Raw genomic sequence first — 15,027 nt, forward strand, 5'->3', positions numbered from 1 at the left:
GATATTGTTCCAATTTAAAACTTATTGTTTCACTTTATTTGTTCTAACATCTAGTGCAAAGATCTGTGGTTTTCAAAGTTCTGGGAACAAACCTGTGCCTGCTTATATTGGATTAATATGCACATTGGGCCTAATATAAAGAGCTCTTTTCTCTTGTAACATCAGAAATAATAAGGTGTTGCATATAGTAAAAGGAGAGTAATGTTGTCCTGGTTTAACCCCAGCTGGCAATTAAGCACCACACAGCTGCGTGCTCACTCCCCCCCATCCCCCGAATGCTGGGGGAAAGAATCGGGGGGGGAGGGGGGAAGAAGTAAAACTCGTGACTTGAGATAAAGACAGTTTAACAGGACAGAAAAAGAAGGGAAAAGAATACTACTACTAATAATAGAATATACAGAACAGGTGTTGCGCAATACAATTGCTCACCACCTGCTGACTGATGTCCAGCCAATCCCCGAGCCATGGTGCCCACCTGCCAACTCCCCCCAGTTTATATATTGGGCATGATGTAATATGGTATGGAATACCCCTTTGGCTTGTTTGGGTCAGCTGTCCTTGCTGTGTCCCCTCCCAGTTTCTTATGCACTCCCAGCCTCTGCTGGCAGGGCGGTATGAAAAGCTAGAAAAGTCCTTGACTTAGTTGTTGCTAACCAGTGTTTATACTAAAACATCAGTGCGTTATCAACACTATTCTCATCCTAAATCCAAAACACAGCACTGTACCAGCTGATAAGAAGAAAATTAACTTTATTCCAGCTGAAACCAGGACAAATGTGTATGCAGCCATTTGGCTAAGACCAGTGGCTACGCTAGCAAGATGATAATGTGAAAATTGTAGAAATGTATAACTGAAGGGCAATATTCACCTAATAGAATTGCTGACAACTTAGAAATTATCAAGGCGAACAAAACACAGCTATAAATAAGGAAGTAAAAACAAAATTGGAGTTAATGAGGAAGGAGGTGGGGTGTTTATTAGAGACGGGATGAGGATGTTAGTGGAGAAGAACTTGGGAAGGGAAAGAGAAATACAGGGGGTATAGTGTGACTTGGGGCTGTTTAGGGCGAAGTGGTTGGGCAGCCCTGTACCTGGTCAATGCAGAGGAAAAGAATGATGAAGTAGTATATCCATATCCTGGAGCAGCCTATTTTTTCCTGCTGGCTGTAGAGGGAGCCAAGACAATTAGCACAGACTTAAAATAGCAAATCTGTAGATGGATAATGTGATTTGTGATGAATCCATTGCCCATTAGGTTGATGTTAGGACTATATTGTATGCAGGCCAGCTGGCACGTCCCTTCAGTGCAACGAGTTTACGCAAGCCGGCCCACAGTGTTGTGGTACAAAACCTGTCACCGCTACAGTATATATTTTTTAAAAAGCTCTCTTTTCTCCTCACGTGCACGTGCATTTTCATTTATATATTTCTCTCTGTCGGTGTAACACAGAGTTAGCATCTTTTCAACACTTTCTTTTCTGAATGTTCAGCACCACGCTGTTATGTCAACAAACAGTTACTTGATGTCAGAGTCCTTAAAGGGGAACCAGCTGAGCTGTCTTGCACTGTCAGTAAACATGAAGTGGCAGGAACCTGGTTTAAAGATGGATTAAAGGTAGGTGTCCTCTAGCTACTGGTTTCTTTGGTTAGCAAGGCTCTGCTCTCTGGCTCTACTCCTTAAGTGTTGTGTCAAGGTGTCTTTTCCTCTGCCAGTCTTACTGTAGTCTGAGCATGGCCCTGGAAGGATTCTGCAGGAGCCTGTTGATAATAAAATTCTTGATAGAAACCCAGCAAGATTTCTCCCCCTTCCTGCTACAAGACATTTCCATTCTTGCTGACAGCAGGAGGCTTTGTGTTTTCCATTCTTTTTCATGGGTGGAGATGGTGTGGATCTCTTCCTTGCAATGCAGTCCTTTTTCTTTTCCTTGGTGAATGAGAGAAATATGCAAAAAGCGAGGGAAAAGATCTTCAAAGGATCTTCAGGCAGGCATAACACGAAGAGTGCTCTTTCAAAGTAGTGCTTGAGGTCAAGCATAGACATCATATTCTATGTTCCAAAACAACACTGAAGAGTAATTCCAATTGTGGGATCCAGAGGTGTCATACTTGAGCATGGGTCAAGGATTTTGTCATTAAGAATAGAGAGCTTGGAGATTTTACTAAAATTTATTTTAGTGGACTTTGTATCAAGTCTTTGTGGGGAGTATGTTGATAATGCTTATATGCAGTGTTACCAGATGAGTAATCCCAGAATATTATTGTAATTAAACATGCGTGTCATTCATAAGTCTTTTCAATTACATTCCAAATTTTTGTCTGTCCAGTTTAAGTTTGGATTGCCCTTTTTTTTCTTTTTTTTTTTTAAGAAGGGGTCTCTGTGCTCTACCTTGTAGTTAACAAACATGGATGGAGTCCTTTTTGAAAAGGAAGGTCTAGTCCACAAACTAATTATTAACAAAGTAGAAGATATTCACGCTGGGAAATACAGGTTTGAAGGTGGAGATATAAAAACTGAAGCTTCAATTTTTGTTGAAGGTGAGTCTATTCAAACTACCAATTCAGCAGGCTCACTTTGATGTGCTCTAAATGTAATACATTTTCTCAGGACCTATAGTTGGTTATTGAGACAACTTTATTATAAAGAATTACCACGTAAATGGGAGACAGTTTTTGTACAGGTTGGTGCATCTTGTCTTTACAATTTTAACTAGGGAGCCTTCCTGAATAGCTTCTATTATTAACTCAAAGATTTTTGGGGTGCACATAACACTTTATCAGACCAGATTCTTCATTCTTGTGTTTAGTGTATTGCCTATGAAAAATTTGCTCCAGTGAAAAGGATAGTATTCTTCGTGATAATTATCCCATAGCAAAGTACCTGTATGTATGTGAAGCACTGAGCATGCAACTAAAAGTGAAGGTCCAAATGTTGTGAGCTTCTAAGCATTATTGGCAACATCATAAGGGAAGCCTTTCCCTCCAAGGTGAGTCTTACCCTCTTTGAATTGCAGTTTTTAATGGCCTTGTATCACCTGCTTAGATCCTCCACAGGTTGACAAAGTTCTCCTCAAAAACTTAACAAGTGTTCCTACTGTGGCCAAGGCAGGGCAGAAAGTAAAGATCAAGATCCCTTTTGAGGGCCGGCTGCCAATCAGAGCAACGTGGCTAAAGGACAGAATGGAGCTAGTAGATGACGCAAGGATTCGTGTTGATAAAACAGAGACCTTTACCATGCTGTCCATCTCCAGCAGTGAGAGAAAGGACTGTGGGGATTACCAAGTCAGGCTGAAGAATGACAGTGGGGTCCTGGAGATCAACTTAAAGCTTATGGTAATAGGTAAGAGCCCCATAACATCCACTGTGGCTTTCATTATAAAGGTTAGGCAGGGAACCCTTTAACACTGGTGACAATCTTATTTGGAGCTACTGGGTATTCCAAGGTGAACAAGACTGTAATTTTCCACTAAATCAGGGTACAAGCAAAGATTGCTGACATGTTTCTTGCCCTTTAGTACAAGGTAACACAAACCTAGTTTGGTTTTGCACAGCCTCAGCAGCTGAGTTTTGAATGTTGGGTGACTGTGGGAGATGGGACTATGTGCAACAGTAAAATCTAAAATAGATTATCAAGGCCAAATTCAGCCCTACCATAAATGTCTGTGCTCTTTTGGAAGACCAGAAATGGTGTTCTTCCTTATAAGCAAGCTGAATTGGTGCAGAGCTTATGAGAACAATTAGCTCATGGAGCAAGGGCTGGGTTTTCCCCCTGCCCCCCTTATCAAAAGTTAGAAGAGTGGAAGTTTTGAAGAGGCAATTCAAGTGTCCAGCCCTCATTCTACATGTATGCATGTATTCCATCAGAAACTGAGTCTCCCAGCTGGTGAGCAAGAGAGGGTGTCTGCTCCAAACCCAGGAGCACGTCTGGGTCTGGAGTCAACTTGCATTCTCTCTGTGTTCATCTTTTCAGACAAGCCACAGCCACCTGCAGGACCCATCAAAATTGTAGAAAGCTCTGCAAACAACATCACCATTCAGTGGAAGCCTCCGAAGGATGATGGGGGCAAACCAGTGCAACGCTACATTGTTGAGAGACAGCAGGTAGGCAAGAATGACTGGGTGACTTTGGGAGAAACCCCCAGGAGCTGTACTACCTTCACTGCTAACAAAGTGGAACAAGACAGGAGCTACTACTTCAGGGTGAGAGCTGTGAATGCCGAGGGAACTAGTGACGCACTGGAATCAGATGAAGTGAAGGCTGCTGGTAAAGGTAAGGAAGAACTTTTCATAAGTGTGTTCGACAGCCATCTGGGAAATTCATTATCAAAGCTGATATCAAAGAAAACTCACTGCATTTTGGATGTTGCTACAGATCTAAACTTGAATCATGGCTGTGAAGTCTTCATGTGAATCTGTGGAGATTGCACACCAAGACTAGAAGTTTATTGCAGCCTTTGGTGATGCTGAGTGAGATGGCATTACGTTCTCAGTCATGCTCCATTCTGAATTGGAAAGCAAGTTTCATGGGGGGAAATGCAATATGCATCAAGATCAGAGGAAATTTTTCCCGGTGTGGCTACAAAGGGAACATGTGAGGCCTTTTATTAACTCCATAGGCAAAGGAGTGTCTCCGTATTTGCAGCATTTTTCAGCATGACCACCTCATTCCCCTGATTTCCAAACAGCTAATTCTATTCTTTGTCCTTCAATGAGTTTAAATACTAGAACAGTTTTGCCATGACCATGAATGTAGTACTAACAAGAAAGCAATGCTCTATTCTCTTTCTAATTTTCTTCTTTCTACATTCTCCTTCTCATGATTATGAGAAGCCCTGTATTTTGAACACTTTAGCAGAGGGCTAAGGAAATCCATTCCATTTCCAGTTTCTGTCATTAAAAGTAAGAATAATGCTGACTTTTCCTACCATGTAAGAATGACATGCCTCACTCCGTAGGCTGACAGTGGAATTGTCAGTTGTGATGACAGCAGGTCCTTCATGAAAACAAAATTCAGGAACAGAGGTGCATGCTGGATCCTGTTTGTGTGGAGAACAGGATACACAGCTTCAGGTCTCAGTCAGGTTTTCAAAACACATCCATATGAATACCTCAGGGAAACTGGAAGAAGAAATGACACAGAACGCTTTCTTATCTTGCAGTTAAAATATACCTGCTAATAATGAAACACTAATCTCTTTCTAGCTTCACCTGGTGCCCCAGATCCCCCTGAGATTGTAAGTGCCAGCAGAGACACCATCACAATATGCTGGAAAGCACCTCGTAAAACTGGCAGTTCCCGAATTGTGGGATATATCGTTCAAAAACGCAAGAAGGGTACCATGACCTGGCTGCCAGTCAACAATGTGCCTATAGCAGGTAGGTAGCTTAAATCCTGGAACAGACTGGAAGACTTGAAAATGGCAAAAAGGTCAGATGGGTTCAGGAGCTGCTTAGGATCTTATACCTTTTCATATCAGTGTTTTTCCTCTTGAATTCATGAGCTGCTCACTGTCCCCATTGCAACCATATTACCCTGATCTGAAGTTTTATCTTCTTATCTTTCACAGCTCTAGTGTATACGTTTTCTCACAACTACATTTTTCTTACAACTAAGGTTTCACGGCTGTGCCATAGCAAAGCCAGGTCTTAGGTTTATATACAGCTGAATGCCTGGGAGGAGGATTATGATCTTTTCTAGACTGTGTGCAAGCATATGGCTGGAGAAGAGTGCAGAGAAGGTCACTGCTGCATCCTGGGACGTAGCTCCTCTATAGATAAACTGATATCTTCAATTTCTGGAACTAAAGTCTGCACTTCACATGCACAACTACTGTCCTTAGTCCTCACAGTAGGAATTTGGCAGACAGGAATTTATAAATGCAAGGAATATAAAGAAACCCAAGTGATATGTATGAGCTCCAAAATGTGTTTTGACTATAGCTAGCATTATCTGTTGGGTGCAAACTAGGACTTCTTACCTGGTATAGAAGACTTTAGGATTATCCCATGAGGAAAAGCAGTATTTATCCTTTCTCTAACTTAATAGCTCTCAAGTGCTGTTTGATTTGAAAGGGAATGCAATGAACATGTCCCAGAAGTACGCATGCACTGGGATAGGGAAGGGCAGGGGAATCAGTGACAGCATTTATACATGGTTCTTGAGAATTATTCAGTCCACAATTCTACATGGAGTAAAGAACAGCATTGTTGTATCAGCATTTCCTGCTTGGGGAAGAGTTCACCTGAGCCAACACGCTCCTTTTCTTTCTGCAGACAAAAAGCTGAAAATGACCAATCTCAAGAAAGGTCTGCAGTATGAATTTCGTGTGGCAGCTGTCAATGCTGCCGGCATAGGAGATGCCAGTGAACCATCACAGCCTGTCTTTGCGCGGGATTCCATGAGTAAGTGCGCTGCCCCCCATCCTTCTGGCTTGGGGATACGTAAAGCTGAAAGTAGACTGGCGATGTTAGTGGAGAAGTGATGTTTTTAAATGTTTTGTAAAAGTATGTGAAGACAAAGATCAAATGATTGGGGAATGTTTCATGGCTGAGAATCCACTATCAGCATGAGGAAGGAATGGAAAGATTTCCTGTGTGATGTCTAAGTCAAGATGTGGCAGAGTCCCTGTGTGGGAGTTACATGCAGTGTGGAGAAGTATTCAGGATGGATTGCAGGCCATTCGGGGGTGTTGCAGATTGTACTGCATGGCTGACGGGAGCAGGCACCTGGATCCAGCTTTGAAGAACTAGGACAAGGTGGAGGCAAGACAGCAGGCTGGATATTCAGTGCACTTCAAGAATGTTGGGGAATCTCAGGAAATGACTGAAAACAGGGGACAGAAATCCTAGAAAAATAATTTAAATAAAATTTCTTTTTTCAGAATCTCCAGGTCGAGTGCAGGACCTTAAAGTGAGCAGCAGTGACAGCACTAGTGTCACCTTGACATGGAAGAGACCTGAAGCAAAAGATGGGAGTGATGTGAAAGGCTATGAGGTGGAGATGCGGTCTTCTAAGAGCCTCAACTGGACCAAATGCAATAATCTTCCCATAGAGATGACCACTTACACAGTGAAAGGCCTCCAAGCCAAAGAGATATACTTCCTACGTGTGAGAGCCCTCAATGACAGTGGCCCAGGAGAAGCCGCAGAGCTTGAAGCTTGCATCGAAGCTGCTCCCCCTGTAGGTAAGTCAAAGTGGGCTGCTTTCAGAATGAATGAGGTCATTCTACAGGTAACAGGATGCAGGCAAGGTCTGTAGGTCACTGTGACGATCTTCTTTCAAGTCCCAGACTCTAGCAGAAGGACAAATACTACTTCCTCTAGAGTATGGTCTTATTTGGTCAACTCATCAGGAAATTCTGAGGATTTAACTGATAATAAATGTGCAATGCACAGTGTTCCGCTCATGTTAAGGACTCATTATGACAAAAGAACCCCAAAACTGTATTTTCTCCTCAGATTTACATTTTTCCCCCCTGTGCAGAGCTATACCACAGTCATGATCACCAGACAGAAACCACACATACCTTATGCCTACCCATGCTCTTTTAAGGGAAAAATAGAGTTTTCAGTCTTTTTTATACAGTCTTGCACATATATTTCATAAGTGTTCAGTGCAATTTCCTTTTCCCCAGATGTCATTTTACACAAAAGACAGTCCATGTTATGGGGTAATATGTGTCAAAGAGCCAATTTCTTCGTGATTGAGACATCATATGTATACAAACATTGTTGTGAACATATTTTTACATCATTTCCCCTTGTTTAGTCATAATGATAAATAAATAGTAATAAAATTTTAAAGGTGTGAACTCTGATACTGAATCAAGGAGCTTTTTTTCCACAGTACCACTATGAGTTTATCAACAGCCTGCAGACTAGCTGTTGGAAAGGCGTTAGGCATACCGAACATATGCATATGACTTTGTCAGCCAGTGACTCTGTAATAATGTGCAACTTTTTATTGTAGTCACTGTCTTTTCCAGTTTCTCCCAGGTTACTAATAGATGACACAGTGAAAAGCTTCCTGGTTATAAAAGCAGGAAATACCATCCGAGTGAATATTCCCTTTGAAGTAAGTATTCAAACATGTTTGTAAGAATTCCTCATCTGTTTTTATGTTGTAGTCAATAGCAGACATGAAAACTGAGCTACTGTTTTCTTGGCGTGGAATTTTGTTTACAAGACACTGGGCAAATCCTTTAACCTGCCTGTGCTGTGTACACTTTCTACATGAGAAAAACATGAACAAGAATTCAGCTGTCACTCTTGGCTTTAGTGTTTTACAATATTATGGTCATTCGTTAACCTCTGACAACAAGGCACAATGCTGTCCATCCAACCATATCAATATTATCATAATCTGGTACTAATCTGTTATACTTAGAGTTTAAAAATCAGTCAATTTCCCTCTGATTCCTTTCGAAGGCCTTGGGGTAGCATTTCTAGCAACATCTTGACTGTGTTTGTCTCACTAAGCAGCAGTACTTAAGCTATATGACTTGAGAAATAGGCATGCACTGACAGAAATCCTGTGTGCTTTGATGTAAGCTTGGAACAACACAGGTAAAGTCTGGGATATCAAGAAGAGGTTGATGAGGGCAAAGTGTGCATATTTGCTGGCCTTTCTCCTAAGTGCTTGGACAACAGAAACCAAAGATGGCACAATGGAAATAAAGACTTTGAGGATGCTTTTTCTGTCCAAAACCAGCAGATCTTTTTAAAAGTAGAAAATATTAACTACCGATGTCATCTGTTATTCTTGATCTAGCACACCTTGTTTGACATAGTTAACCTGAACACCTTACCACAATAATATTCTTAAAAGACACAGAGAAAGAGAAAAGTTACAAAGAAACTTTAGAGCAGCCCTTTATCCAGGGCTCTTAGATCCATCTTGGATCCATTTATAGGTATTACTTTACTGTGTCATGTATATATACATTTGGGACCAGATAATGAAACTAAAGATGTAGAGAAGCAATCTGGAGGCAAAACAAGTGGGCTATATCTCATGTTGTTCTTTACAGGCGTCTCCAGATCCAGTGGTGACCTGGTTAAAGGATGGGCTTCCTCTTTCAAACCGGGCTAAAATAAACACCAAAGATGGTACCACCCAGCTGCTGATTGCAGCAGCTGAGTTCGCTGACAGCGGCACCTACACTGTTGAGCTCCAGAATGGGTTAGGGAGAAGAGAAACATTCAGCTTCGAAGTTCAAATTACAGGTAACTCTCTCACTACCATATAAACAAACAGATTTACTGTGAATAGGCAGTAGGCAACTGAGTTTGGCATGGTGAGCTCTGAAGCAGTTAAGCAATGCAGGCACAGGAAGAAGTAGAGTACAATTTTCCGTGAGATTCAGTCTGGCCACTTTGTGGTATCACTTTGCTGTGTCTGCAGGACAGAGCAATCTACTGATTAAAATTACACCTGGCTCCCAGACTGACTCTGCTTAAAAAGGCAAGGTTACACAGATGGATAGTGCAAACCACAGGAGAGCAGTTCATGCTCTTTCTTACAGTCTAAGGTTAGTGAGTAGCAGGCTATAGGACAATTTAGTGCTACAACAACTCTATATACTGTCTCCCTAAGAGATGAAAAAGTTTAGCTGTACCAGCCCTCATCTCCTCCCTATAAGAAGGGAAGGAGGCCCAGCAATGCAGATGTAATGCAGTAGAAGTTCAGTTAATAGCAAATGAGTTTGTGTAACTGGAGAAGGAATCAAATTTTGTCCCTTCTAATGACCAGGATGTTTACTCAGCCCCCAGACATAGAAAGTTTTTAGGGTTCTGTACTGTGCCACTTTCCCTACATCTTTGATATTATTTGCCTTCATCTGACAGATATCCCACAATCACCTGGACCTATTCAACTGGAAGAGAATGTGCCAAATACAGTGACAGTAACCTGGGAGCCATCACCATCTGAGAAATGGGAAAGTAATCTCTACTACACAGTCCTGAAACGTGAATCACAGAAGGGCTTGTGGCACGTGGTGGGTGACCTGATCTACACCAACAAGTTCACATTCACCAAACTGATCCCAGGCCGGGACTACTACTTTAGGGTTGTGGCAAAAAATAGCCTGGGAGCCAGTGATCCATCTGAAACTGTGCAGCCTTGGAGCATTCGAAAACCAAAGGGTAAAATAGCTTTTACAAATATTTATCTGTGTGTTGTCATGCTTTGTTTCTTTTATTGTTTCTAACACACCATCCTGAAATGAGTCTCTCCTCCTGTGAACATTTAGTTGCCCAGAACAAGAATGCATATCCTAAGAGATATCCTAAGAAATTCCAGTTTGGCAGGGAAGACTTGTCCCTTCTGCATGGACATTGTCCAGATACATCCTTTATATCCAGCCATTATATCATGTAATTCACCCCAAAATTAATTCCCAGCAAAATCTAAGGCTTAAGTTTTGCAGAAACCAAAGTTTCTGACTTCATAGTTAAATTCTGGCTAATTTGAGAAGAAACACAGATTACAATCCATACGTGCGTGGGGCCTCTGGCAGTTTGCAGTGCAGAATAACAGCCATTTTGCACAACCAAGCATCATGATTGAAAACCAGTCCTTCAAACCCTGACTTCTATTGCTGTGAAGCAGTATCTGAGTGTGTGTTTGTATGTTGCTGGTTTTTTTACAGCTGAATTTCAAGTCAAACCACAGAAATACAGGGGAGTGAACCAAAACCAGCCTCCGAGATTCCTTGTCCCATTGAAGCCTCATGTGGTGACTACTGGGAGTGAGTGCCATATGAGCTGTGCGGTTGGAGGCCATCCACCTCCAAAGATCACATGGTATAAGGACAGTAGAGACCTCTCCAATGATCCTACCTATTTTTGCACAAACGACTTTGGTGTCTGCTCCCTGGTTGTCCTGGGTGTCACAAAACATGATGAAGGAGAATATATGGTAGAAGCCACCAATGAATCGGGCCGTGCGTTCAGCAAAGCCTTCCTCACTATTAAAGGTATCAGTCTTTAATGCCTCTCTTCCTTCATCATGTGATGTCAAGATATGTCATTGCTGTCAAGATGCCTTAGAAATGGTACCCATACAGCTTTATTTACTGACAAGGGCAGTCTCCTATAAGATGGTGTATATTTGGACTGCTTTATTGAATTTCTAATTATCTCACTAGTGATCAAGTATGAAACAGAAATAGAAATGAAGGGGCAGACATGAGAAAAACATTTGATTTTTACATGAGCCAGAGGTTTTGGTTGGCCTTGAGCAAATATTTTACAAAGAAATATCCTATCTTCATTTGATAATATCTAGGTTAGATTTTTCTACAGTGCAGGAGCTGCAGAATAGAAGATCCTGCAAGATGTGGAAGGTTAGGTGAAGCAGTGAAGAAAAAGCTGGTGCTAGGTGGCCAGAGGCAATGAGAAGGGAGGAAAGAGAGGGATGTGGTATAAGTTAAATAGGGTCATTATGGATCCCTATGTGAATAGAGAATCAGTGCAGTTGACTGAGGATAGACATGAGGATAGCATGGTGTATATACTAATGGATAAATATCATTGGCAATTTTACTCAGTTCATTAAGAAATATCCTTTACTTTCAGTTAATATTTTCCTTTTAATACAATTCAGAATTCCTTGGTGGGATTATATGAGCAGAGAAATGGGTCAGTTAAATCCCTGTAATCCTTTTGCAGACATTGGTCTTTTTGGCCCTGTAAGATTTCAGGTCCCTTTCCAGTGTGCCTTACAGACTACCTCCCTCATTACAATATTGAGCTGTTTCTCTCTTTCTCTTACTTTCAGACTCCACCCTGTAGCATGGCCTTCCTGAGAACATCTCTGCACTACTATGTGAATGTGAAGGTTTTTATCGAGAACTGGCTCTATATGAAGGCTATGCATTTATTTTCAGATGTGCATTATAGTCTGAGTGTTTTATTTTTCAGATCCAGTAGTTGCATTTTGAACATGATGCTGCACTGTAGTCAAAATGGGAAAAAAAGCTTTAAGAGAATCATATCTTTTTGTAATGATCATGGCTTTCCACTAGACCTTTAAAACACAGATGAGAAGCTTCAGGAACACAGAAGATAAGAGGAAAAAAAATTGGCTAAAATGAAACTTTCCATGGAGAACACAGGTGTAAGAGATCATCCTGCCACACCACTCACCTGCTGTCAGGCTGCAACAAGACTATTTCTTGACACCAGAGATCTATGAAGCTAGCCTTTTAGCTTGTAGTTTTCTAATCCAGAGCAATCATTTTAGATTCCATGTAATTCTCAGCGGGTTTCATAATCCTGGTAGAAGCAGTTCTGCATGTATTCCACTGCCAGTAGCAGCTAAGTATATTATTTCCCTTAACCTCTAAGTTGAAGAGTATGTGCCTGATGATAGTTTTATCTGGGCAAGAGATAAATTCTCAGAGTAAGCTAACATGGGGTAGTGCTACTCACAGTGAAAATGCATTGATGGGAACGAATGGAAATGTAGAACCAGTTGTATTAGTCTGAGCAGATCAATGCTGTACTTAAAAACCTACTATAGCAAGTGCTGTAAAAAAGGATGTATCAGTCCTAAACTGTCATGTTAGTATCACCATTGGAACATAACTGCCCCTACCTCATGACATTGCTAGAATGTTTTTGCCTAATGCAAAAAGAGGTTAAAAATCTTTCATGTTTGACCAGAAATATGAGGTACCACCAGAGATCCTCTGCCATGGCTGGGGGATTCCATTACTGAGCGGAGAACAAGACTGGAAAGCAAAAATGTTATGATGACTGTATGAATGTTTAGCACTGTAGCCTTACCACCAAAGGTACTTTGACGGCAGCATCTAGAAGACAGGAGAGTCTAGATCAAAGACTCAAAGCCACTGGATCCTCAGACAGCCAGTCAAACATTTACGTGGGGCTGAAATGTTCTTTTTGGTTACATTTTGTACAACGTTGTACAGACATAGCAACAGTAGATTATGAAATTAAACCATAATTCAGTAAAATCTACTTGTGAGTAAGTGTTTATTTTGGAGAAGGAAGCCCAGCCAGTTCCTGAATGCCAGTCCATGTCTGTTGCAGTTTTCACATGTAATGGCTATGTAAGTTCACTCCTCACCCTGTATTGCATATGTAGGTTCCTGTTTAGTTGTGGAAGAACAGAAGAACAACAGATACAAGGCTTTTATAAGTTTATTTCTCACTAAGCATGCTGATGGAGTGGCTGAGCAGTGCAGTCTCTAATCATGCAAATTAGGTTCAAAAAATATAATAATGTGCATGGCAGCATAAGCCAGCCCCTTACTGGTCAGGATGTACCCATGGCAAGTGATCTCACACCTCCTTCCTTCAAGCTATCGGTACAAGCTGCTACTGGGAACATTTATGTTGCATGCTAATCTTAAGCAAGGATTGCTTTATTTATACCACAATAACCGTCACTGTATTGTGACCCCTGTCTCAGGCCCTCCTTGATCCACCAGATGCAGCCTGTGTACATTCCACCTGTTATGTGCAAGAGAAATACAGGGCTACTCCCCTCTAAGTGTCATTTTCCATCAGGGGCACAGCTGTCTATTATTCCCTTTCCTCACACATGTGGGCACCTCTGGTTAGTGCTCCCAGCCTATCGACTGCCAAAACACCTCAAATCTTGTTACAGAAACCCTTTCCTAGGAGAGTTGGACTGCCAGCATGGACCAGCCGGGCTCCAGCCTTGCAGCATGTGCTGTCCTAAAAAAAATGGGTAGGGCAGTGCTGGTGCCTGGCCTGTGCTCTTTGCCATGCTGAGGCCACTTGTCCCTGATATGCTGACTTTTTGAGCAGTTTTGGTAGCCAGGTCAGTCATGTCCCTTGATGTGCTACTTGTCCATCCTTTGAAAGAGCATGGAGACTGGGTGTAGGCAGTAAGTGCCCACTGAGCCATCTGCCATGGTTCAGTGGGTGAAATGGGTGTATGTGCTGAGCCAGAAGCATGGGATCATGGTCAAGAAAGCAAATGCCTGTTGCTACTGCTGAAGGACTCCTTCATGCTCAACTGGGAACAGCAGTGCTCCACCTGGAGGAGGCTCCATTGGGATTTAGATGTTTCTTTTGAGGTGGTCTGTTGCTCCATGCAAAGGGGGAAAATTAATTCCTGCAAGGAGCAGGACATGCTCCTCCCTTCCCTTGGAGGAGGACCATCTCAGCTTTTGGTTCCCTATTGGCAATCACCTGACAGTCTTCCCTGTAATCTGCATGTTTATGGATCCCAGCAGCCTTGAATTAGCTTCATACCTGGAGATGCATGTGCTGCTGTTTGTACTCTGTGCTAAGAGGAGAGAGATGCTTTCTTGCAAGGCTGAGTGACAAACACCAAGTTTTCACTAGCTTCAGATTGACTTACACTGGTGAGATACTGTAGGAGTGTGTGGTAATTTCTGTGTAGCAAAATGTGCAACAGTAGGGATACATTTGCTATTTTCTCCTTGACTGATAAGGATAAGGGCCAAGGCAGTTGGAAGGACCGGAACATTTGAGATTGAAGCCTGAGTGATCTCTGGAAGGATCTGGCACACCAGGAACGGGGGATTCTTGCAAGCCTTGCTGAGAATTGCAGACTTATCCTTGTGCACTGATGTCAGCATTAATTCAAGCTAGTCCTGTGCTGCTGTTCTCTTGAATATTTGATATTCCAGCCCCATATGCTTAAAGTGGTGCTACTTAACACCTGGGGAGCAGGGCTCAGCCAGACATGTCATGCAGGGCAGCAAGACAGAGAGCCTGACTAGCAGTGTCAGTAATTCAACAAGGAAGAGTTGGTGTGCACAGGTAAGACCAGTGCACTAGAAATGGCCAGTCAGCATGAGGGGCAGGTGGGTGAGTGTTTCGGAGTCAGCAGTGCTGCTTGCTTATCCTGTCCACTTTGATTACAGCAAAGTGGTGATCCCCCGCCCAGGAATCGCCCTCCAAAGTAGAAGAGCGGATGTTGCTGGATGCGGAGACCAAAGAAAGAGAGTATGGCCTGGAGGGAGCTGCAGCAGGGGCAGGAGAGAGCTGCCAGTCAAACTTTC

The 15,027-nt window shown here is 42.2% G+C and overlaps 1 protein-coding gene across 11 annotated transcripts in view; it reads left to right on the plus strand.

Annotated features, from left to right (window-relative positions):
* Nucleotides 1–12,985, plus strand: part of IGFN1 (immunoglobulin like and fibronectin type III domain containing 1) — a 41,014-nt gene extending 28,029 nt beyond the window's left edge. For all 11 annotated transcript variants that reach the window (XM_030000960.1, XM_030000962.1, XM_030000961.2 and 8 more), the window contains 12 exons: nucleotides 1,492–1,616; nucleotides 2,395–2,536; nucleotides 3,042–3,338; nucleotides 3,969–4,268; nucleotides 5,201–5,374; nucleotides 6,272–6,400; nucleotides 6,880–7,182; nucleotides 7,984–8,072; nucleotides 9,028–9,223; nucleotides 9,845–10,144; nucleotides 10,651–10,977; nucleotides 11,781–12,985. In XM_030000960.1, coding sequence (XP_029856820.1) covers nucleotides 1,492–1,616; nucleotides 2,395–2,536; nucleotides 3,042–3,338; nucleotides 3,969–4,268; nucleotides 5,201–5,374; nucleotides 6,272–6,400; nucleotides 6,880–7,182; nucleotides 7,984–8,072; nucleotides 9,028–9,223; nucleotides 9,845–10,144; nucleotides 10,651–10,977; nucleotides 11,781–11,794 — 2,396 coding nt within the window. In that variant the 3' untranslated portion in view covers nucleotides 11,795–12,985. The remainder of the gene's footprint in view (nucleotides 1–1,491; nucleotides 1,617–2,394; nucleotides 2,537–3,041; nucleotides 3,339–3,968; nucleotides 4,269–5,200; nucleotides 5,375–6,271; nucleotides 6,401–6,879; nucleotides 7,183–7,983; nucleotides 8,073–9,027; nucleotides 9,224–9,844; nucleotides 10,145–10,650; nucleotides 10,978–11,780) is intronic.
* The last annotated feature ends 2,042 nt before the right edge of the window (nucleotides 12,986–15,027 follow it).

This window comes from Aquila chrysaetos, chromosome 24 (assembly GCF_900496995.4).
Source record: "Aquila chrysaetos chrysaetos chromosome 24, bAquChr1.4, whole genome shotgun sequence".
NCBI lineage: Eukaryota > Metazoa > Chordata > Aves > Accipitriformes > Accipitridae > Aquila > Aquila chrysaetos.